The 26448-nt window shown below is 41.9% G+C and overlaps 1 protein-coding gene across 1 annotated transcript in view; it reads left to right on the forward strand.

Annotated features, from left to right (window-relative positions):
* LOC123750599 (serine/threonine-protein kinase minibrain) overlaps nt 1–26448 on the forward strand; it is a 156497-nt gene that overhangs the window by 104977 nt on the left and 25072 nt on the right. The window contains 2 exon segments of the mRNA XM_069333700.1: nt 8294–8485; nt 17659–17806. Coding sequence (XP_069189801.1) covers nt 8294–8485; nt 17659–17806 — 340 coding nt within the window.

A 26448-nucleotide genomic window follows, 5' to 3' on the forward strand; every position in this document is an offset into this window, starting at 1 on the left:
TAAACCAAGCAACCTTGGAGGAATTTGAGCTCACCAGTGATGAGATCAAAAGGAATCTATTGGAGCTGAATGTGGCAAAGGCTGTTGGGCCTGAAAGAATCTCACCATGGATACTAAAAGAAGGGACAGAAGCACTAAATGTGCCACTCTCTATGGTGTATAGAATTCGATTAAACCTGTGGGGAACGATTTACCATCCGTGAACCTATGCTGGTGGTGTCATAATGTTCCTTCTCTCTAGATGTTCTACGAGCTTTTTCCTCACGATCTGCTCCATCACCTTGCATGGTATACAAGTTAAGAAAACTGGCCTGTAGTTCAGTGCCTCTTGCCTGTCACCCTTTTTGTATATTGGGACTATATTAGCTGTCTTCCAGCATTTTGGTAGGTTTCTTGTTTCCTGGTTCCTGTTATACCTGGAAGGAATGAAAAGAAATGATGGTTATTAAAGCAAACTATTTGATGCCATTAAATATAACAGTTAAAGAAAATACACAGTTACATACAATACACAAATAAAATTATCTTGCGGACCACACATTGTGCAGCTGTATTCCACCCTACCTTGAGGTGCTTCCTTGAGGTGCTTCCGGGGCCTAGCGTCCCCGCGGCCCGGTCGTCGACCAGGCCTCCTGGTTGCTGGACTGATCAACCAGGCTGTTAGACGCGGCTGCTCGCAGCCTGACGTATGAGTCACAGCCTGGTTGATCAGGTATCCTCTGGAGGTGCTTATCCAGTTCTCTCTTGAACACTGTGAGGGGTTTGCCAGTTATGCCCCTTATGTGTAGTGGAAGCGTGTTGAACAGTCTCGGGCCTCTGATGTTGATAGAGTTCTCTCTCAGAGTACCTGTTGCACCTCTGCTTTTCAACGGGGGTATTCTGCACATCCTGCCATGTCTTCTGGTCTCATGTGGTGTTATTTCTGTGTGCAGGTTTGGGACCAGCCCCTCAATTATTTTCCACGTGTAAATTATTATGTATCTCTCCCGCCTGCGCTCAAGGGAGTACAGATTTAGGCTCTTTAGTCGGTCCCAGTAATTTAGATGTTTTACTGAGTGGATTCTAGCAGTAAAGGATCTCTGCACGCTCTCTAGGTCAGCAATTTCTCCAGCTTTGAAAGGGGCTGTCATTGTGCAGCAGTACTCCACTCTAGATAGCACAAGCGTTTTGAAAAGTACCATCATCGGTATAGCATCTCTAGTGTGAAAAGTTCTTGTTGTCCAAGTTGCACCCTAGAGAGCACTAGCGTCTTGGGTAAAGCATCTCTAGTTTGAAAAGTTCTTGTTGTCCAACTTGTCATTTTTCTTGCAGTTGTGATAGCTTCTTTGTGTTCTTTAAAGGTAAGGTCTTCCGACATGAGTACTCCCAAATCCTTTACATTGCTTTTTCGTTTATATTTTCATTTTTTTCCATTGTGCAAGAGCTGGAAATACTAGTGTCATCTGCAAAAGATGATACAATGCCATAGATTGTGTCCTTGTCTATATCCAATATGAGGATTAGAAAAAGTATTGGAGCACAACCCGTTCTCGCAAATTCGTAAAGTCAATATTGACTTATTAACTACGTGCATAGGTGATATACTAAACATAATAGATACCCTTAAAAAGATTCATAGAAAACACCGACCTTACCTAACCTTGTTAGTATCTTAAGATAAGCATCTTATTGCTTCGTAATTACAATTATTACTTAACCTATACCTATTATAGGTTAGGTAATAATTGTAATTACGAAGCTATAAGATGCTTATCTTAAGATACTAACAAGGTTAGGTAAGGTCGGTGTTTTCTATGAATCTTTTTAAGGGTATCTATTATGTTAAGTATGTCACCTATGCACATATTTAATAAGTCAATATTGACTTATTAAATTTGCGAGAACGGGTTGCGGAGCAAGCACAGTACCCTGGGGGACTCGAGTTCTTCACGGTTGATGGTTCGGATTTTATTTTGTTGACTATTACACACTGGGTTCTATTAGTCAGGAAATTGTAGATCCATCTGCCTATTTTTCCAGTAATTCCCTTTGCATGTATTTTGAGTGCAATAACACCATGGTAACATTTGTCGAAGGCTTTTGAGAAATCTCTGTACAGTATATTACATCAGCGTTTTGCTTGTCTTCCATGGCATCTAAGGCCATGTCATATTGGTCCAGCAACTGTGATAGGCAAGAGCACCCTGTTCTGACCCCATGTTGTCCAGGGTTATGGAGATGATGTGATTCCATGTGTTTTGTGATCATATTTCTTAGCACTCTCAAAGATTTTTATGATGAATGATGACAGTGCTATTGGTCTGTAATTTTTGCCTCTGCCTTATTTCCTCCTTTATGGAGTGGTGCTATTTCTGTTGTTTTTAGTATGTTGGGGATAATACCAGTATCTAGGCTTTACCTCCAAAGAATGTGGAGGGACTGCAACAGTGGTTTGTTACAGTTCTTGATGAACATGGAGTTCCAGGAATCAGGGCCTGGTTCAGAGGGCATAGGCATACTGTCTATGGCTTCTTCAAAATCCAGTGGGGATAGTTATCTTGAGGTTATCTTGAGTTGATTTCGGGGCTTTAGTGTCCCCGCGGCCCGGTCCTCGACCAGGCCTCCACCCCCAGGAAGCAGCCCGTGACAGCTGACTAACTCCCAGGTACCTATTTACTGCTAGGTAACAGGGGCATTCAGGGTGAAAGAAACTTTGCCCATTTGTTTCTGCCTCGTGCGGGAATCGAACCCGCGCCACAGAATTACGAATCCTGCGCGCTATCCACCAGGCTACGAGGCCCCCTCGTAGGGTGGTAGGATAGGGTGACATCTGATATATGGTTTGATGTTGGCATCACATCCATGAAAAATTCATTTGGGTTATCAATCTTTAATGTGTTTAGTGGCTCGCTGAAAACAGTCTTGTACTGATTCCTCAGAATTTCGATCATTTCTTTGTTGTCATCTGTGAAAGTTCCATCTCTAGCTCAAAACTAGCTCAAACTTCCCTTCTTGCAGGATGGGATGAGATATTAATTGTAATTAGTGGACCTAGGATTAAAGTAGAACTTCCTGGAAAGTGGAATTCCTTAGGGATAAGTTAAGTGGGATTAACAGGCACTTCTAATTATCTGCATTTATGATAGTGTGGTGCAAGTATATTGCTTCTTAATATAGTTACTACAAGCTTAAGAAGTGATGAGCTGATAAAGGTGGCTTGTCAAGTCATTCAAGCAGAAGGGAATGCTGATGTAGACGTGAGTAAGGCCACAGTTAACATTATATGTGCTCATTCTACCATGCTGATTGGAGAGGACACTGACTTATTAATTCATCTTCATTATGCCAGAGCAGTTGGCATACCACTGTATTTTAGATTAGCCTGTCAAGAGGCATGCCAGAAGTGGACATAAATTGTGTAAAGTGTATTCTTGGCGGTGTGTTGTTTACCTAAGTGTTATTTCTTCACGATTTCACAGGAAATGACTCAATGTCAGGTATTTATGGTGTTGGAAGGAAATCAGCCTCTCAAAACTTTGTGAAATTGGATCCTGTGCAAATGCAATCTTTTGCACAGGATCCAACCTGTGCAAACCTCTCCAATGCAACCTTTTGCACAAAAATGTGCAAAAGGTAATAAGGTTTACCAGGAAAGAATCACACTGACACGATAACCTCTGCAGCCAAGCGAAGGCTACCTTGTATTATGTTTAGTGGGAAAGCAAATGTTCTCTGACACACACAGAAATCACAATAGCATGATGCATCAAATGAACAAATCCACAAGGGCCGTGATGAGGGTTCGAACCTACGTCTGAGAGGTCGATTAAGGCACGTCTAGGATCCTCTCAGACTTAGGTTCGAACCCTTATCATGACCCTTGTGGATTTGTTCATTCTCTGACACACTTGCATTATGACATACTAAAAAAATTGTCCTTATTTATTTATTTATTTATTTATTTATTTATTTATTTATACAAGAAGGTACATTGGGATTGTGAGGATACATTGGATAGTAATTACATTCTTGTAAAGCCACTAGTACGCGCAACGTTTCGGGCAGATCCTTGTAAAATCATTTATGCCTGAATATCTTTGCACAAATGCCAATGTCTTAGGGTGTAGTTTTAGACTATGACAAAGGATGGGGGATGGGCGGATGAAGAGTGATAGTGAACTTTTGAACTGATTTAGAGAGTTTAGGACAGTCAACGTCTACCCATAATATCTGATATGAACGTTGCACCTGGCACACTTGAAAATGAGCCATTGCAATTGTGCAACTGGTTGCTGTACTCCCAGTTGCAGGAGAAATGGGTGTCTATGTATGTCTGCATTGTGGATCATGCCAACTTCTGATAAATCACTCGACCAGCTTTCAGAGGAACGAGAGGACAGCTTTGAAAACTACACGTAGATAGTGAAGGAGTGACAGTTCCTTTTTGAACTATTTCATTTAGTACGTATGCATTTTTTATTTAATTTCTCAGTGCACTATCTGAAATACTGTACATCATTCTGAAGCCTATCCAAAAATGGTTCTCTAAAAAAAATAGATATTGGTAGTGATGCCTTTAGTCATGATTGTTGGGTCTGAGTGGTAAGACTGAAATTTGATTGCCATCAATGAGTTCCTTGACCCTTAAAACTCCTTGTTAGTTGCCAAACATGTTGTTTTATACCAACCTTACCATGAGGTTATCTTGAGGCAGTTTAGAGCAGCCGTCGCCAACTGGTGGTCCGCGGACCGTTGCGAACTGGTGGTCCGTAGACCACCAGTGGCTGGGAGACAATTTTATTTGTGTATTGTATGTAACTGTGTATTTTCTTTAACTGTTATATTTTTTGGCATCAAATAGTTTGCTTTAATAACTATCATTTCTTATTTGGTGGACTGCGGGATTCATATTAGTGGTCCGCGGGATTTAAAATTATGAATTTAGTGATCCGTGAGCTCCGAAAGTTTAGCGATAGCTGGTTTAGAGGATCAGTGTCAGCCCAGTCACTCATCTAACCTCCTAATTGGTGGTTTGGTTAACCAGTCTGTTAGATGCTGCGGCTTGCACTCTAACATACAAATTGCAGCCCGGTTGATCGTGAATCCTTTGAAGGTGTTTTATCAATTTTGGTTTTGAACACCGAGAGGGGTCGACTAAACACTTCCTTGTGTTTAGAGGGAGGTGTTGAAAAGTCTTGGTCTTTAATGTTTACAATATTGTCTCGCAGCATGCTGATTGTGCCTCTTCCTTTCAGTGGGGCTATTTTACACATTTTACCATACCTTCTGGTCTCATAAGGAGTTATTTCCATGTGCAGATTTGAAATCAACCCCTCTGATATTTTTCAAGTGAAATTTGAATGTTATTGAATGGATTTGGGCAGTATAAGTATTCTGCACATTCTCCAAGTCAGTAACCTTGCTTTGAATGCAGATGTTTGTGTGCAACGATCTTAGAAATATCATCATTGGTTTGGCATCTCTTGTTTGTTAACTTTGTTGTGTACTTTAAAACTTAAGGCCTTCAGACATAATTACTTCCAGGTCTTCTACAGTTCTTTTTCTAGGGGGAGCCCCTAGAGGCTCCCTAATACTATGACTTATTTAGCACCATGCTACTAGGTGCCATCATTTGCGGAGTTCTATTGGCCTATCAGGGAGAATTGTATTGTCGCTGCATGATAAGAGGCGACAGTATTCAGCATAAGATGCCACTCAAGAAACAGCCAAGGCAGACAGAACCGAACAACCCACTTAGAGGCTGAAGAGCATTTGATTGATGCATATTAAGCCACCCATGAGGTGGCATGGGCATGAATAGCCCGTAAACTGAAGAGCAACAATGAAGGGACAAAAAATGACAGAAGGAACACCAAGAGACTTCATACTGGTCGAGCCTGGCTTCAGGCCGTGCTCGGGGAGTAGACGAACTCCCGAAACCCTCTCCAGGGATACTGTTGTCAAGAAGGCGACCGCAGGTGGGACACCATTAACCCAGCTACCTGAGCACCATATATATGATGATAAATACCCATTAGAAAGTCCAAATGTGTAGAGGGAAAGAGAAGGTTGAACTAGCAAAGTATGTCACTCGCCCGACCTTCTGAAAGTGGCTTATCTGCAAAAAAAAAAAAAAGCCCAGGTTCACACTGGGTAAGCAGCGCCTGAAATCAAGGCTGGGTTGTCACCAAGGATCCAGAAGAATACCTCTCCTGTAAGAATCTTGACTCTCCAGCACTCGGAGATTGATGCTTCAATCTCCTGGCTCTCCTGAATTGCTGGACCGGGGAAAAGAGAGAAAGAAACCCACATCTCAATCAGTCCAGCCAAAAAGGCATCCACGTCGAGGCCTTGTCGCAGTCGGAGAACAGCGGGATGTAAAGAGGCAAATGCCAAGACATATCGTTGTGAAGAGGCTTATGTCCGAGCACCTGAACATCTGGCAAAACCAGAAGAAGAATAGAATTGATGGTCTGCCTGCCCCGGTCCGCCTGGCCTGGTCCTCCTCCGCCTCCCTCTTCCCCCAAGGCGAGTGGGAGGTGTGGGGCAAACTAGCTTGTGTTAGTTTCACAAATTTTTGGTGGTTTGTTTTCATTGTTGGGAGAGTTCTTTTGACAATTTTGAGGCTGCAGGTTCATTTTAACTATGCAGTAGTCTGTTTTGTTTTGCCTACTTTTCTGGGTACCTTCCCTGGTGGTGGCAGTTATGATTAACTTTAAATGTAAAGTGTTCATAAGCCACTGCTTCCTGCACCTCTCTGAGGTGGGCTAGGTTCTAGCTTGTGGTCCCGGGTAGGCCAGTAGAACTCCGCAACTGATGTCACCTAGTAGTATGACACTAAATCAGTGATAGAATCTTCAGGAAGCTTCTGGGGGTTCTCACTCAGAAATTGGTGTTTCATTACATTTAACGTTGGTTTTCTTTCTATAGTCGGATTTCGCTACATTTTATATATGGTTTCTGTTTTTATTTTTTGTCATAGTCCATGAGCTGGAACTTTCTTCTTTGAACATCATGTTATTTTTTTACAGACCATTGTTAAACCTGGTTTACATCTGTTTGGAAGTTTGCCATGTCTGTTGCTGTTTTTACTATCGTAAAAATCCTAGTGTTATCTGCACTTGATAATACGGTACTATAGTTTGTGTGTTCTTTTCCATGTCCGATATGAGAATTATGAGAATGAGAAGGAGTACTGGAGCAAGTACAGTACCCTGGGTACTGAGCTTTTCATATTGGATGATCCAGGTTTTACTCCTTTGATTATTATTACTCTTTGGGTTCTGTTGTTTGGGTTGTTTGGAAAATAAAAGAACCATTTTCTATTTTTGCTAGTTTTTCATTTCAAACCCATTTGATTTGCAATTACACCATTGTAACATATGTTGTAAGTTTTAATGAAGTCTGTGTACAGTATTACATCAGCATTTTGCTTGTCTTCCTTGCATCTAAAGCCATGTCATAGTGGACTAGCAATTGTGAGAGGCAGGAGTATATACTGCTTTAAACCCAAGTTAGTCCAGGATTAAATTGGCTGCTTCTGCTGTGTTGCCCTGTTGTGTTTGTTCATTGGCACTATCTTCACGGCTTCAAGTGCACCAGGGAAAACACTAGTATCCAGGCTCTAGCTCCAGATGAGGCTTAGGGCTCTTTATTTCCGAGTTTTCAGGGTCAGTGGTAACTTCCAAGATTATAATCTTTCAGTATTCCCTTGACTGGTAGTTTTAATTAAGTCAATCCTGAACATCCTACAGGGGCTTCTGAGTTCCCTTGCTTTGTCTTTTTTTTTTTTTGTTCTCGTGAAGGAAACTGGTGAGAAACTTTTCTCCAGGTTGCAATTCTTTTACCATGTCGTGGTGCAGTTGACTAGAGCTCATCTAGGAACATCCAGTGCATGTGTTCGAACCCTCATCACGGCTCTTGTGGTTGTGGTGGTGGTTGTTGTTGAATTAAAAGATGCAATACTGGTGTGTTATTACCAAACTTGTGGATGAAAGCTTGCTGTAAACAATGTTTTCTAAACAAAGGTATTGGGTCTTTTCTTCACCTTCAAGCAAGCATTACATTATTGTAGTAAGTTTCTACACTATTATTATTATTATCATTATTATTATGAGAGTGTAACCACTACCTAGTTTGAGAATATTTGTTCTTAAAGAGTTAAAGAGCATAAATGGACCAAAGGTTTAATGTATCTGTGTCAACTGAGGCATAGCTGAATGGTACACTAACCATGTGCCATCTATATAATTTACACACGTCACCCCTTGATCAGATGTTTTCAGTTGTTTACCATGTTATCTTTCTCTTTTAGGTTTACTATGCCAAGAAAAAGAAACGGGCCCAACAAACACAGGGCCAGAGTCCAAGTATGCACAAAAAGGAGCGGAAGGTTTACAACGATGGTTACGACGACGACAACCATGACTATATGATCAAGTCGGGAGAAAAATTTGAAGATCGATATGAAATTGATTCGTTAATAGGCAAAGGCTCATTTGGTCAGGTTGGTATGTTTGTAATATTTAGAGTATTAAGAGAGATTTTAGCAGCTATTATGGCTTATTACAGCTCAGGGTTTTATGGTATACAGTATATATACTCAACATATGTAATATAACATGTCTGGCCAGCTCCCTCATTGGATCCCTTCACCTTACACATTGGCCATTACTGTATGGACTAGCCACACTGGGTATCTGTGAGGGAGAATTGATAAGAACAAGAAAGTCTTATTCCAAGACCCCTCTTGGAACAAGGGGTCCTTATAAACCTCTTACCCTTCACCTCTATGGGGGCTACCATACCTTGAGGTTACCTTGAGGCGTTTTCGGGTCGTAGTGTCTCCGCGGCCCGGTTGTCGACCAAGCCTCTCGTTGCTGGACTGGTAGCAACTACATGGAGACCAAAGGTCAACCCATTACTGAGGTGAACTTCCTTCAATTGCATGGGTAGAGTCCTTAAAACTCTGAACATCCTGCCAAGAAATGTTTTGCCAAGTGCCCAACTGTTAAAACAAAGCTCTGATGACTATCTCGGGAGCACGTCAACAACCTCCCCTCTGCCACCAGGTGGTGGAGCAGTCCACACCAAGTCTAGAAGATGAGGCCCCTTTACCCTCTGCTGGGTGCTCAGACAGCTGCATCAGGTGTTGCAGCCGGCCTGTGGCTGATTTCGTCTTTAAGTTAAGTGTTCGGCATTTCTCTGGACCAGTTGGTTAGTGCATTAAGGTCTATGCTTCAAAATATTTAATGAATGTTTTGAAGGCTGGTTATTGTTTCTTCTGCTGTCTTCATCATCTGCCTTAGATTTAGTTTTGGGTTCCCTTCCCTGGTACTGGCAGCAAAAAATGTTTCCCATCAAAATTACATATATTCTTGATTCAGTTCTTCTTTCTTGTGGTAGACAGTTCCTACCACAATGAGGAACTGAACTCTACAGATGGTAGGTAGGTGGGATTCTACCTACCACAATGAAGTTAGCCATTGAGTCAATTTGAAAGAAGATAACCCTGTCCTGGGTAGTTCTTTTAGGATTTGGCTCAAAGTGACACTTGTAAACATCTTAACTCTCACTTTAAATGTTTGTGAATGCTGGTGCTGTTTCTACCATCTTCTGTAGGTGGCGCCAGTGCCACTTGCCAGGAATGCTTTCGCGAGAGAACCAACAGTTGTGTCCATTTATTTTGTCTGTGCTTGTTATATCTTCCTGTTATAGCATTCTGGGTGTTATATCATATGCTCTTGTTATATCATTCTGGGTGTTATATCATATGCTCTTGTTATATCATTCTGGGTGTTATATGCTCTTGTTATATCATTCTGGGTGTTATATCATATGCTCTTGTTATATCATTCTGGGTGTTATATCATATGCTCTTGTTATATCATTCTGGGTGTTATATCATATGCTCTTGTTATATCATTCTGGGTGTTATATCATATGCTCTTGTTATCTCATTCTGGGTGTTATATCATATGCTCTTGTTATATCATTCTGGGTGTTATATCATATGCTCTTGTTATATCATTCTGGGTGACCCATCTTACATGATGGCTAGGCTGTTTAAGAGTTTCCTGAATACCGTATAAAATACTCTATACTTCCACAAATTTGATAACATCTTTCGTATGTATCAATATACAAGGTATCCGTATATGCAAAACAAAAGCTAATTTATAACTGGGCTCTTAAATGAGGGGAATGCAGTGCTTGCATCTTTATCTGAAGCTTATACAAAGGACTGCTTTGACAGATATGGATACCAGAATTCAATATTTTCAAATGTGACAGGAAACACAGTGTGTTATTCCTGACATACTAAAAACAGGAGAGAGAGAGCACCACTCCTTAGAGGGAATAAAGCAGAGGCAAAAAACTAAAGGCTGAGTGCACTAACATCACTCACCATAAAAGTTTTTGAAGGAGTGGTTATCTTGAGATGATTTCAGGGCTCTAGTGTCCCCGCAGTCCGGTCCGCGACCAAGCCTCCAACCCCAGGAAGCAGCCTGTATCAGCTGACTAACTCCCAGGTACCTATTTACTGCTAGGTAACAGGTGCATCAGGGTGAAAGAAACTCTGCCCATTGTTTGTCGCCAGCACCTGGGATCGAACCCGGGACCACAGGATCACGCATTCAGTGTTCTGTCTGCTCAGCCACCGGCTCCCATAAGAAGCAAGATCACAAAACACATGGAATCACAGCATCTCCATAACCCCGGACAACATGGTTTCAGAACAGGGCGCTCTTGCCTATCACAATTGTTGGACCCCTATGACATGGCCGTAGGTGCCATTGAAGAAAAGCAAAACGCTGACATAATATACACAAATTTTGCAAAAGCCTTCAACAAATGTAACCATGGTGTTATTGTGCACAAAATGCATTCAAAAGGAATCGCCGATAAAATAGGAAGATGGATGTACAATTTCCTAACTAACAGAACCCAGTTTGTAATAGTCAGCAAAGAAAAATCCAGACCATCAACCGTGAAGAGTTCAGTCCCCCAGGGAACTGTGCTTGCTCCATTACTCTCTCATTCTCATGTTGAAAATAGACAAGGGCGCAAACTATAATGCTGTTTCCTTTGCTGATGACAATAGGAGTTTTATGAGAGTTATCTCGAGATGATTTCGGGGCTTAGCGTCCCCGCGGCCCGGTCCTCGACCAGGCCTCCTTTTTTGTTACACACCCCCATGAAGCAGCCCGTAGCAGCTGTTTAACTCCCAGTTACCTATTTACTGCTAGGTAACAGGAACATCAGGGTGAAAGAAACATTTCCCCATTTGTTTCCTCCTCCACCGGGGATCGAACCCGGAACCTCAGGACTATGAATCCGAAGTGCTGTCCACCCAGCTATCAGACGCCCATGAGTAGACAACATAGAGGACAAACCTCCAATCAGATATAAATCAGGTCTTTCATTGGGCCACATAAAATAATGATATTTAATGAGGATAAGTTCCAGCTCCTGCAATTAAGAAAAAATATAAAAATTAGAACCACATACGAAATGCAGTCAAATTATACCATAGAACGTAAAAACATTGTTGTTGATTTAGAAGTAATCATGTCGGAAGACCTTACCTTTAAAGAACACAATAAAGTAGCTTGCACAACTGCCAGAAAAGTGACAGGTTGGATAATAAGAACTGCTCAAACAAGAGATGTCATACCAACGATGATACTTTTCAAGACATGCTCTCTAGAGTGAAATATTATTGGACAATAACAGACCCTTTTGAAGCTGGCGTAATTGCTGACCTACAGAGCGTGCAGAGATCCTTTACTGCTAGACTTCATTCAATAAAACATCTAAATTATTGGAACCTATTAAAATTACTAAACCTGTGCTCTTCAGAGCGCAGTTGGGAGAGACATAATAATTTACACATGGAAAATATTAGAGGGGCTGGTTCCAAATCAGCAATAGGTACTCTGAGAGAGAGAGAACTCCATCAACATCAGAGGCCCTAGACTGTTCAACAATCTTCCACTACACATAAGGGACATAACTGGCCAACCCCTCACAATGTTCAAGAGAGAACTTGATGAACACCTCCAAGCGATACATGATCAAACAAGCTGTGATTCATACATAAGACTGCGAGCATATGGTCTGGTCCAGTAGCCTAGCAGACCAACCAGATCATCAACCAGGAGGCCTGGTCAGAGACTGGGCCGTTGACCTCCGGAATCAACAAAAGGTAACCACAAGGCAAGGTGGCCCCCCCCCTCACAGAGGCGTAGGAAGCTGTGACATTTATTTTCGCCTCCTCACCAAGAAAGGCAACCAGAAAGTTGGCAAGACAAAACAAACTACAGTGCTGCTGGATTAAAAAAGACCAAGGCCTCAAATCTGTCAAAAAATAAAAACCCATCCTCAGCCAAGTAAACAAACTATTGAATTCTCTAGGAACTAGCGCGAGCTCGTTCACCCCACCTCCGGCAAGGATGTTAATCCTCAGAACCATTGACATATAGGGTTTAGAAAAGAGCTAAATTAGTTTTGTTATTCTTTGCTACTGAAATATACAAATCATAGATACTTGCTGGGTGGGGTTCTGGGAGTAGTTCTACTCCTCAAGCTTGACCTGGGAGGCTCCAGGTTTGAATTGAGAGAGTGTGGTCCAATAGGCTGTTGCTTGGAGCAGCTCGCAGGCCCACATATCCTTGTATATTTATCTGCAGGTACAGTATGTATATTTTTCTGGGCTGGCCTTCGGTAGCTTCCTGGTACTTCACTTTCGTACCACCGAAACAGCCACTAAGCTTGCAGGCTTTAGAAATTGTGCAGACCTACCAAACACCAGGACCAGAAGCGGGTGTGCTCATAGAGACATGGCTTCGGAGCCTGGGAAAGCAAGATCAACATCATAACCATACAAACCCACCCAGAAAGTTTAAGTGAAGCAAACTAATCTTTGTATGTTGATGAGAGAGAGAAAAGATGGACACAAGGGAAGCTGCAGTTTTCCAGTGCTAACAAACCACCGCCAAAGGTTCATAAAGGGCCTTGGCTTAAGGCCTCTCCAGGTCTTGAGGTATTGGTTTGAGATCCTCTCTGAGTGAGGATCCCTTGGCAAATGTAATGGTGGTATCAGAGCCAAGTTTCTCCTCCAGAGTTTGGCCCTTGTGTTTATGTGATGTTTTGGAAGCAACCCTTTCAAGTATGTTAGGGGTCTTGATAATAGGGCCTTCCTTTTCCTCGAGTTCAAATGAAGTTAAGGACTCCACCCCGGAGTCGGTCGGCCGAGCGGACAGCACACTGGACTTGTGATCCTGTGGTCCCGGGTTCGATCCCAGGCGCCGGCGAGAAACAATGAGTTTCAATGAGAAACAATGAGAAACAATGAGCAGAGTTTCTTTCACCCTATGCCCCTGTTACCTAGCAGTAAAATAGGTACCTGGGTGTTAGTCAGCTGTCACAGGCTGCTTCCTGGAGGTGGAGGCCTGGTTGAGGACCGGGCCGTGGGGACACGAAAGCCCCGAAATCATCTCAAGATAACCTCAAGATAACCCCTGGCCCTTTTCTTGGGAAGGAGGGTTCTAGAAGCTCGGGGAGTTACAGGAGGCTGTACCTTAAAGGTGAATGCTGCCTAACTCTCCCAAAGATGTGTTCCTGGATCCCAGTTCATGTTCTGGATTAATCTCTCCTCCATAGATTTCAGGAGTCCCAATATCTGTCCTTCCTGGTCTGATGTGACTTGTTCAAGCCCTTACACAGGCACCATGGCATTACTTAAGAAATGGACCCAAATAAAGGAGAGTTTGGCTCCTCAGTTGCTTTCTGGTTATGAAATGAGGTTCTAGATTCCTTCTTGTTGGTGGACTATCCATTGTTATTCTTGGCGAAATGGGCTCATTTGTGTTATTTGAACATTTTAGATTGGTAGGGCGACCCCTAATGTTTAATGTTCGAGTGTTTGATGTTTTAACCCAGTTAGGAGTACAGGCAGTTGGGTAAACGACGTCAGTAACTATGTAAATGATAGAAGAAACCTTGTAAATGGCTGAAGTAACTGGATAAATGGCAGAAGTAACTGGGTAAGTAGGGAGAGCAACTAGACATAGGGCGGGAATTGTACAAATTACGTTGGTTGTGATACAAAAAATTGTGAATCTGTTAATTTTTAACATTCCTAGTAATAAATTTTCCCGAGTTGAAAAAGTGCGGCTAACCAGAATGGGGGTGGTACTCGTGGGATTTGGATTACAGAGCATAGACATTACTGAACGTTCATCATATTTAATATTTTTGGTCTTAGATTTTGTCTCTTATAATTATAAATAATTGTTGTTATTAATAACATAACTTGGGATAATATAATTATTAGGATAAATATTAGTTTATAATAACCCTTGTTTTGGAAATGTTTCATAATTTGAAATTTTTGCTGTAATAGATAGGGGTGAACTATGGTCCTGCATACTTAACAAAATTGCATATCCAGGTTGCAATATACCCTGTACTCATATTTCCAGTCCAGCTATCTGTTTGACCACTGTTTACCAGGGGCCAGTTTCACGAAGCAGTTACGCAAGCACTTACAAACCTGTACATCTTTTTTCAATCTCTGGCGACTTTGTTTACAATTACAGCCTTAAACAGTTAATGAGCTCCGAAGCACCAGGAGGCTGTTTATAACAATAACAACAATTGATTGGGAAGTTTTCATGTTTGTAAATTCTTTAATAAATGTAATCAATGCCGTCAAAGATTGAGGAAAGATTTACACGTTCGTAAGTACTTGCGTAACTTGCGTGTAGATGGCCCCAGGTTTAACTGGTAGTATTCAGTTAGTTATTCCTTATTTCCTTGCATATGCTGGACACTTATTGTCACATTCCAATTCACCCACAGTTCAGGTATTAACTAGGGTTTAAATTGGGCCATGTCTGCTACCACTTACAAGCTCTTCCATTTAGGGTAAACTTAGTAACCAGAATCATCACCAGATATACTTGGGTGGTGCTTTACCACCTCCAGGGGCCAGATTCACGAAGCAGTTATGCAAGTACTTACGAACGTGTACATCTTTCCTCAGTCTTTGACGGCTTTGGTTACATTTATTAAACAGTTTACGAGCATGAAATTTCCCAATCAACTGTAGTTACTATAAACAGCCTCCTGGTGCTTCGGAGCTCATTAACTATTAAATAAATGTAAACAAAGCCGCCAAAGATTGAGAAAAGATGGACAGGTTCGTAAGTGCTTGCGTAACTGCTTCATGAATCTGACCCCAGGTTCTCTAGATTCTTGTAGAACCTTGACAGTTAGTTATTTTGATCTCCCAAATTGTCAGAACTGTTAGCCAGGGATTTGATGCTTATCCAGTTGGCACAATTTGGGTTCTTAGTCAACTGGGTAAAGTTTAGGTTGACTTCTTTCTTGTCATTGACATAGTTAAGGTTGAGTGTGAACTTCAGGATAGCCTCTCATGGTGTTCAAGAGAGAATTCAATAAACACATCCAAAGGATTCCTGATCAACCAGGCTGTGATTCATGTCAGGCTGCAAGCAGCTGTGTTCGACAGCCCGGTTAACATGGGACCAGATTCATGAAGCAATTACGCAATCACCTACGAAGCTGTCAGCCCATCCTCCAAACAAAGATCCAAAAGTGATGCCATGCACCCGCCAAACCCCCTGTTTATGAATGAAAAGCGGTTTACACACGACTCACAACTGCTGACGTTCGAACATATCCGGAACAAGTGCTTCACTGACGAATTTTGTTCGAATCACAACGCTATAAATGCTTCACCCACGTACTACAAATACAAATAATCGTCAACAGAACCTAAACACCTAACCTAACCTATCCTATGCCTATATATACACAATATGCCAATATATTATAATATTAATTTATACTTGAGAAAATTCCCGTTTTGAATGAACAGCATGTTAAAATTTATGAATGCGTCTGTGGGGTCGACCGCTGAATGTAATGGACTTGAGTCGAGGACGGGTTGGAAGCTGTCCATCATTTCTCAATCTTTGGCGGTTTTGTTTACTATTACTGTATTAAACAGTTGATTAGGAAGTTTTCATGCTTGTAAACTGTTAAATATATGTAACCAAAGCCGTCAGAGATTGAGGAAAGATGTTCACGTTCGTAAGTACTTGTGTAACTGCTTCGTGAGTCTGGCCCTAGACCACCAGCCAGGAAGCGTGGTCAAAGACTGGGTTACGAGAAGGTTAATCCTCGGAATCACCAAGATGAACAAGATGAAGGTGAGAAATGCTAAGTCCTCACCTTCCCCAATGGACCCTCAAGCCCCCTTTTTCGTTCAGAGTGCATTCAGGCCTGAACACAGCCTATGTGCCTTCCAGTTGAATTGGATTTAGTGGAAAGTATCGTAGTGCCTTCTGCGTAAGTTGGTGTTTTGCTGTCGTCGTGACTGCTTGGCTGGGGCCCAAGAGTTTATAGACCTTTCTTACCTTACCTGAGGGTTCATCTCCAGCTCCCTATTCTGGCCAGGGGTTGTGGTCCCCTTACCTGCAGTTGGCCCATATATGGCTGGGAGATGACCAGACCACACACTAGAAGGTGAAAAGACGACAACGTTTCGGTCCGTCCTGGACCATTCTCAAGTCGATTATGCTTCCCTGCGTATGGCTGGGAGGCCTGGTCTCTGACCGGGTATGTCGTCTTGTCCACCAGGCTGTTGGACGCAGTTGCTCACAGCTTGAAGTATGAATCACAGCGTGTGTAGTAGTTAATCGTTATAATTTTGTTTTGTTCCTGTTCCCAAGATCGTCCCAAAAGGAAAATTGTACCAAAGAGAGAATGCATTTAACTGTAGCACATTTTTCCCAATTATGTATTTAATTAAAATGATTTTAAATCATTAATTATGAACTTTTTTATATATTCGAGGTTAAAGGTTACTTCATGTGATCTTTAAGTAAAAAGTTTCAATATTAAATGTAAAACTATATTGAATAAAAACTATTTCATTAGCTTCAAAGCTGGTCCAACATGAAGGTTTTACATCAATTAGAAGCTAAGTTTTTTTTTTTTTTTGTAAGCAATTTTTTTAATTTTTTCTTTGGCATCCGTTCTCTATGAATATTATACATCACCGAGGACTAAAATATTGCATGTGTATGTTACTTCCTGTCCTGCCTGGATTGTATGTGGATTGGGTTCTGGGAGTTGTTCTACTTCCCAACCCAGACCTGGGGCCAGGCTTGACTTGAGAGCTTGGTCCAACAGGCTGTTGTTTGGAACAGCCTGCCTGCCCACATATCCACTACAACCTGGTTGGTCGTCTACCATCCTGTCAAATTTCCTGTCAATCTGAGGTGGTTGGGTGGGGAGCTGTGCTGATTTGGCATGGAATGTGACCCTGTAGTACACCACAAGCTATACACCATCTACCCATGAGGTATGGGGTGCATAATAAATGAACTAAACTAATTCCTACCCACAATCATCTTCCATACTGACACTAACCATGGCCTCATCACACTCATCTACCCTCACATCATATGTTTTGTAATGTGAAATGTACTGGTGTAGGTACGAAAGTACTTTCCTCAATCGGCTGCTGTCAAAAATTATGTGATTATTTGATTATGTATTTTAGTGTGATCGTAGGACGCTTCCCACAACTGCTTGGATTATAGCTTCTTGTTCTAATTAAACCTTCTTCTCCTCCTCCTCCAGGTTGTAAAGGCCTTTGACCATGAGGAGCAGGCTTGGACGGCCATCAAGATCATTAAGAATAAGAAACCATTCCTCAACCAGGCGCAGATTGAAGTGAAGCTCTTGGAGATGATGAATCGAGCAGATTCTGACAACAAGTATTATATAGGTAAAGACAAGATAGGTGGGTAGATGAAGCTGCGCAATGCACCCATAACACATTAACCCCTAATACTCCTCTGCTGACTCATCGTTCGCTTCTACAATATTTCACTGAGTTAAAGCACTCCTGTTTTTATTTAGCTATTTTTCCTCTTCACCTTTTAGTTTATGCTGAGCACTTTTATTCTTTCTACTTCTGGGAAGGTTATAAGGGTTTTCCTGTTTGAATTTGTTTGTAAGACTGTAGTCCTTGCAAATACACATGCACACACAATAAAGCGGTTAAGGAAAATGACAGTGATCGTCGGAGAATGAGAAAATGTGCATGTTATCGTCACACGTGTTAATATACCACTGCGGTAATCCTCTTGATATAAAACTCCATTATAATTTCACTTGACATCCTTGAATCTGATCACTTTGGTTCCAGTCGGAATTAGATTGGCTGTCGTGATCGAATATTTCGTCGAATCCTTCCAGACACGAAAAATAATAATTTTATGTACAAAAGTAAATAATACATTATTGCTTCACTAGCTACTTTAAACAAAATGCCACAGAATATTGGTAATAACAATGAGTAGTAACACAGTATTGTCATTAATATGGGTACTCACCAAGTGTCCAGATGTTTCTCCACATATGTAAGATCTTGCAATGATGTCTAGGTGAGTATGGTGGTGTTAATTGAGGCCGAGGCCGAGATGTTGAGGGTTGAGATGGAGGAGGAAGACAAGGCTCCAGTTCAAGTTCTCTTGGAAGCCCTTTGAAACATCTCCTTGAGTGTTAATTGCTTCAAACCATTTCATTGCCTTTTTCAAACTGTTTTAAAATCTGTAAAATTACATCAGATTTTGACGATTGACATAAGATCTTCTCTCCATCAACTTTAAAATGATTTCCAAACTTTTCTTTACCTCTACCATGCTTGCTTGAGTTCTTCTATCTTCCTCCTCTGGTGAATCTTCTGAATCCTGCAAATTCTTCTTGACTATTTTCTGTCACCAAATTAATAATAGCATCATCAGTCATGCTCGGTGCAGATTAACATCTAGATCACACTCGATCCATGCGTCCACTTCTTCCTCAAGATTGGCTGTGATCAGTTCGTTTCTCGGTTGTTGGGACTGTGCATACCCATAGCACAAGCAAGGAGTTCTTGTCATAATTTCTTCTGCGCAATTTCTTTCTTTGCACCAAATTCTTCAAAATCTGCAGCATTGTTGTCATCGTCAGCAAACAAACCAGCTGCAGACCAAAATTTGTTCCAGGCATGCTTCAAGGTTGATTGCTTGATCATTTCTCAGGCGTGTGCAATACACCATACAGCTGACTTCATAGTAAACAGTTTTCAAAAAATCTTTGGCATTACCCTGACAGCTGAGTGGACAGCGCTCGGGATTCGTAGCCCAAAGGTTCCAGGTTCGATCCCCAGTGGAGGCTGGGGAACGAATGGGCAAAGTTTCTTACACCCCTGATGTACCTGTTCACCTAGCAGTAAATAGATACCTGGGCATTAGACAGCTGTTACTGGCCACTTCATGGGAATGTGTAATGAAAAAGGAGGCCTGGTCGAGGACCGGGCCGCGGGGACGCTAAGCCCCAAAATCATTTCAAGATAACCTCAAGATAACCCCCTACTTAGCATCTTCTTGAGGTTATCTTGAGATGATATCGGGGCTTTAGTGTCCCCGCGGCTCGGTCCTCGACCAGGCCTCCACCCCCAGGAAGCAGTCCGTGAGAGCTGGCTAACACGCAGGTACCTATTTTACTGCTAGGTAACAGGGGCATAGGGTGATTGAAACTCTGCCCATTGTTTCTCGCCGGCGCCCGGGATCGAACCCAGGACCAAAGGATCACAGGTCCAGTGTGCTGTCCGCTCGGCCAGCCGGCTCCCTCCAAGCATGGAGTTGTTTGCCAAATTTAGTTTTGAAATGGAGTTTGAGATTCAAAATTATTATATGATCCATGGGTTGGATCAAGGAAATTGTGTTGGGTGGCAAAAATGTACCAAACATATTGCCCTAAACTAGTTCATCATCCTGTGGATGTGTTGCACTTGTATCAAGAAAGAGCATCACTTTGCTACTCTCTGGCAAGCCAATGCTGTTCAAATGGTATTTTACATTGGGTACAAAATTACTTAACAACCATTCATGAAAAATGGCTCTAGACAGCCATGAACTGGGCTGAGCCTTATAAATCACAGGGACAGTATTCTTGACACCCTTTAAATGCCCTTGGATTTAGATTTTTGCCACTAATGAGTAATTTGAGTTTGTGTGCCAGCTGTATTTGCACAACATGTAAAGATCCCTTTTTTTTTTTTTCCCTTAAACCTAGCTGAACCATCACTTTCACCCTGATGAGTGTATGTATAACCGTCCAACACATGCCAATGCAAAGCTTATTTCACCAGCATTATAAATTTGCTCAGGAGATACAGAATTGTCCTGCATGATCTTCCCAAATTTGAGCACATTCTTCTGCACTTTTGGCATCAACAGAATTGCTTTTCATCTTGATTTCACATGCCTTATAACCATGATGAACTTTGAGCCTCTTTGCCACTCACTACTGTACTCGCAATTACTGTATCACGAAGCTTCATTTGCTGATGAAAATGCTTGGGCGTTTCCTTGGTTAGCCAACCCTGGCACTGGTTTCTTTTGAGTTATCATGTCTGCCTGTCCCACTCCCAGACAGCCTCGTCAATACTTTTAACCCAAGCATTACTAAGTGCTTATCTTCTGCGCATAGCTACATCTATCGCTTTTAGCATAATTTGCAAATATATTCTCTTTAGCCTTTAATTTATCATAAAAAAGTGGTTTTGCTAACTTTGTATTTGGCACAGACAATATTCCTAGTACAGTACAGTGGAACCTCGGAACTCAAATTAAATTTATTCCCAAAGGCGGATCGAGTGCTGATCTGCTTGAGTACTGAACACTTCTTCCCATAAGGATTAATGTAAATTGGATTAATCTGTTCCAGACTACAAAAATAAATATATTCACAGACTAATCACACTAATGTGATGTGTCAATGAGAAAATCTGTAGGAGCTGTACCTGGAGTATACCTGGAGAGGGTTCTGGGAGTTCTTCTACTCCCGAGCCCACCTGAAGCCAGGCTTGACTTGTGGTAACTTGGTTTAACAGGCTGTTGCTTGGAGCGGCTCGCAGGCCCACATATCCACTACAGCCTGGTTGATCCTGCACTTCTTGCAAGAACTTATCAAAGTGCCTCTTGAATACATCCACCTTTGTTCCAGCAATATTTTTAATGCTTGCTGGGAGGGTGTTGAACAGCTGTGAACCTCTTGGTGGGTGTCCCCCCCCCCCCCCCCAACAAACACACACACACACACACACACACACACACACACACACACACACACACACACACACACACACACACACACACACACACACACACACACACACACACACACACACACACACACACACACACACACACACACACATGGGGTATGAAGAGCGCCTGAGGGAACTGTGCCTTACGACACTAGAAAGAAGAAGGGAGAGGGGGGACATGATAGGAACGTATGAGATTCTCAGAGGAATTGACAGAGTGGACATAGACGAAATGTTCACACGGAATAGTAACAGAACGAGAGGACATGGATGGAAGCTTGAAACTCAGATGAGTCACAGAGATGTAAGGAAGTTTTCTTTTAGCGTGAGAGTAGTGGGGAAATGGAATGCACTTCAGGAACAGGTTGTGGAAGCAAATACTATTCATAATTTTAAAACCAGGTATGATAGGGAAATGGGACAGGAGTCATTGCTGTAAACAACCGATGCTCGAAAGGCGGGATCCAAGAGTCAATGCTCGATCCTGCAAGCACATATAGGTGAGTACATATAGGTGAGTACACACACACACACACACACACACACACACACACACACACACACACACACACACACACACACACACACACACACACACACACACACACACACACACACACACACACACACACACACACACACACACACACACACACACACACACACACACACACACACACACACACACACACACACACACACACACACACACACACACACACACACACACACACACACACACACACACACACACACACACACACACACACACACACACACACACACACACACACACACACACACACACACACACACACACACACACACACACACACACACACACACACACACACACACACACACACACACACACACACACACACACACACACACACACACACACACACACACACACACACACACACACACACACACACACACACACACACACACACACACACACACACACACACACACACACACACACACACACACACACACACACACACACACACACACACACACACACACACACACACACACACACACACACACACACACACACACACACACACACACACACACACACACACACACACACACACACACACACACACACACACACACACACACACACACACACACACACACACACACACACACACACACACACACACACACACACACACACACACACACACACACACTAAACACACAGCAGATAAAGATAAATCACGACTGTTGATACTGGGGGACTTCAACTTTAGAGCAATAGACTGGGAGGCCTATGAAGCAAGAACGGAGGACTTTTGGACATGCAGATTTGTGAACCTCATTCTGGAGACATTCTTGTATCAACACATAAAGCAAGCCACAAGAATGAGGGAAGGAGATATACCGTCAGTACTGGATCTAGTATTCACCAGGAAAGAAGAAGAGATTTTTGACATCCAGTACCTTCCTCCCTTGGGAAAGAGTGATCACGTCCTGTTAGACATTAAATATGCTTTAAGATATCATCTAGAAGAAAATGGGGACATTGAAACAGTTGATAAACTCGATTTAAAGAGAGGCAACTATGGGGAACTTCGAAATTTTTTTAATGAGTGTAATTGGACAAAATTGTTGCTAGGCAGGGAAGTAAATGAAATGTATGCCAAATTTTTAAAACTATACGAGGAAGGCACACAAACATTCATACCAAAACAGAGATGCAGGACCAGAAAACAGGATTGGTTCGACAGAAATTATGAGAGGGCAAGAGACCAAAAGACACAAAAATGGAATCAGTATAGGAAGAGGCCAAACCCCCAAACATACCAGCGATACAAAGATGCGAGAAACAATTATACAGCAGTAAGGAGAGAGGCAGAAAGAAATTTTGAAAAAGGGATAGCAGATAAATGTAAAACAGACCCGGGCCTATTCTACAAATTCATAAACAACAAATTGCAGGTAAAGGATAATATCCAGAGGTTGAAAATGGGAAACAGATTCACGGAAAATGAAAGGGAAATGTGTGAAACATTAAATGAAAAGTTCCAAAGTGTGTTTGTACAAAATGAAATCTTCAGAGAACCAGACACAATAAGAATTCCAGAGAACAACATAGAGCGGATAGAGGTGTCTAAAGATGAAGTGGAAAATATGCTAAAGGAGCTCGGGAGGAACAAAGCAGCTGGCCCAGATGGCGTTTCACCATGGGTTCTGAGAGAATGTGCATCTGAGCTCAGCATTCCACTTCACCTGATCTTTCAGGCATCCCTGTGTACAGGAATCGTAGCAGACGTGTGGAAACAGGCTAACATAGTTCCAATCTACAAAAGTGGCAGCAGGGAAGACCCCCTCAATTATAGACCTGTATCATTGACAAGTGTAATAGTGAAAGTATTGGAAAAGCTAATCAAAACTAAATGGGTAGAACACCTGGAGAGAAATGATATATTCACACAGACAGACAGTATGGTTTTCGATCAGGAAGATCCTGTGTATCGAATTTACTCAGTTTCTATGATCGGGCCACAGAGATATTACAGGAAAGAGATGGCTGGGTTGACTGCATCTATCTGGACCTAAAAAAGGCTTTCGACAGAGTTCCACATAAGAGGTTGTTCTGGAAACTGGAAATTATTGGAGGGGTGACAGGTAAGCTTCTATCATGGATGAAAAATTTTCTGACTGATAGAAAAATGAGGGCAGTAATCAGAGGCAATGTATCGGAATGGAGAAATGTCACAAGTGGAGTACCACAGGGTTCAGTTCTTGCACCAGTGATGTTTATTGTGTACATAAATGATCTACCAGTTGGTATACAGAATTATATGAACATGTTTGCTGATGATGCTAAGATAATAGGAAGGATAAGAAATTTAGATGATTGTCATGCCCTTCAAGAAGACCTGGACAAAATAAGTATATGGAGCACCACTTGGCAAATGGAATTTAATGTTAATAAATGTCATGTTATGGAATGTGGAATAGGAGAACATAGACCCCACACAACCTATATATTGTGAGAAATCTTTAAAGAATTCTGATAAAGAAAGAGATCTAGGAGTGGTTCTAGATAGAAAACTATCACCTGAGGACCACATTAAGAATATTGTGCAAGGAGCCTATGCAATGCTTTCTAACTTCAGAATTGTATTTAAATACATGGATGGCGATATACTAAAGAAATTGTTCATGACTTTTGTTAGGCCAAAGCTAGAATATGCAGCTGTTGTGTGGTGCCCATATCTTAAGAAGCACATCAACAAACTGGAAAAGGTGCAAAGACATGCTACTAAGTGGCTCCCAGAACTGAAGGGCAAGAGCTACGAGGAGAGGTTAGAAGCATTAAATATGCCAAAACTAGAAGACAGAAGAAAAAGAGGTGATATGATCACTACGTACAAAATAGTAACAGGAATTGATAAAATCGACAGGGAAGACTTCCTGAGACCTGGAACTTCAAGAACAAGAGGCCATAGATTTAAACTAGCTAAACACAGATGCCGAAGAAATATAAGAAAATTCACCTTCGCAAATAGAGTGGTAGACGGTTGGAACAAGTTAAGTGAGAAGGTGGTGGAGGCCAAGACCGTCAGTAGTTTCAAAGCGTTATATGACAAAGAGTGCTGGGAAGACGGGACACCACGAGCATAGCTCTCATCCTGTAACTACACTTAGGTAATTACACTTAGGTAATTACACACACGCACGCACGCGCGCATGCACGCTCTTATCACTAACTTTCTTAGGTGACATGGTGACTTATTTACACTAAGAATATCAAAAATATCGGAGAAAGTTTGGAGAAGTCTAGTGGTGTGCACTGAATGATAGCTATGGTGAAACTGACGCTTCAGGGATGCATGTTTAAGTGTGTGCAAACGGACGAGTACCGAACGTGAACACAGTGTCCAAGTGCCAAAATACTCGAGTTAGGAATAACTTTGTTTGAATACCGAAGTTTCACTGTAATGCCAAATTAATTTTCCTTTATAAGCTTAGCTACTTGTTCAAAATTAAATTCTCTCAGCTTTACTGCTTGTTGAAGCCCTAAACCTTGCATTTCCTGATGCCATAGTGGCAGGATGCAATGTATATATTCACAGATATAAAACGGTGAAAGAGGGGGAAGGGCTTTATCCGCCGCAGGGAACCACGAAAACAAGCCTGGGTAGTCAAAACAGGTGCAGAGGTCACGCCACTGCGACTTGGTGTCTGGCCACCAAACTACATAGTCCTTTCCTGGCTGGGGGATGTTGGGGAAGCTAGTTTGGTACCTGGTCAGACTTGCAAATGACTAACCGAACAGTCGAAGGTCGGAAAAAAAGTTGGGCAGTGTACATTATATGTATACTGATTATGTTTGTAGGGTTTTCACAATTCTGCATGCTTGTAATGAAGAATACCAGGTTCAACCGATCATCATTCGAACATAATTAAAGTCACTGCAAAAGGTCAATTGGCCCATATGTGGCAGTTACTGTACTATTTATATTTACCCAAACTCTCATGTATGTTTGTGTGTGTGATTGCTAATAGCCAGAACCACACTACTTCGCCTAGTATGCAAGGTTCAATTTGCCTAACAGGCAGCGATTTTGTTATTTTCAAATATTTGTTTTCAAACTGGTTTATTCCCAATTATATTATTATAATTAGAGCATGAATTACTGACTTAGGTTTGGCTAGGACAGGTGTGATAAAATCTGTTGGTTAATTCAACTTAAAAGTAAAAAAAATAGTTTTTAATGTAATGGAAAGCTTTATAATTCCATAAGAAAAATTGTGAAAAATATATAATTTCAGGAAAATTCCACTTGTTGGGCAACTTATCTTATTAGGTTAGATAGGGGGAGCTGGTCGGCCGAGTAGACAGCACGCTGGACTTGTGATCCTGTGGTCCTGGGTTCGATCCTGGGCGCCGGCGAGAAACAATGGGCAGAGTTTCTTTCACCCTATGCCCCTGTTACCTAGCAGTAAAATAGGTACCTGGGTGTTAGTCAGCTGTCACAGGCTGCTTCCTGGGGGTGGAGGCCTGGTCGAGGACCGGGCCGCGGAGACACTAAAGCCCTGAAATCATCTCAAGATAACCTCAAGAAGGGGTGGTTTTGGATGACTGTCACCAGAGGAACACATAAAGAACACTGTGCGAGGAGTATATGTGTCACCTTCCAACTTCAGAATCACTTTTAATTACATGGTAAAATACTGAAGAAACTGTTCATGACATTTGTGAGACCAAAATTAGAATATGCAGCAGTTGCATGGTGGCCACT

The sequence above is a fragment of the Procambarus clarkii genome, chromosome 4, assembly GCF_040958095.1.
Source record: "Procambarus clarkii isolate CNS0578487 chromosome 4, FALCON_Pclarkii_2.0, whole genome shotgun sequence".
NCBI lineage: Eukaryota > Metazoa > Arthropoda > Malacostraca > Decapoda > Cambaridae > Procambarus > Procambarus clarkii.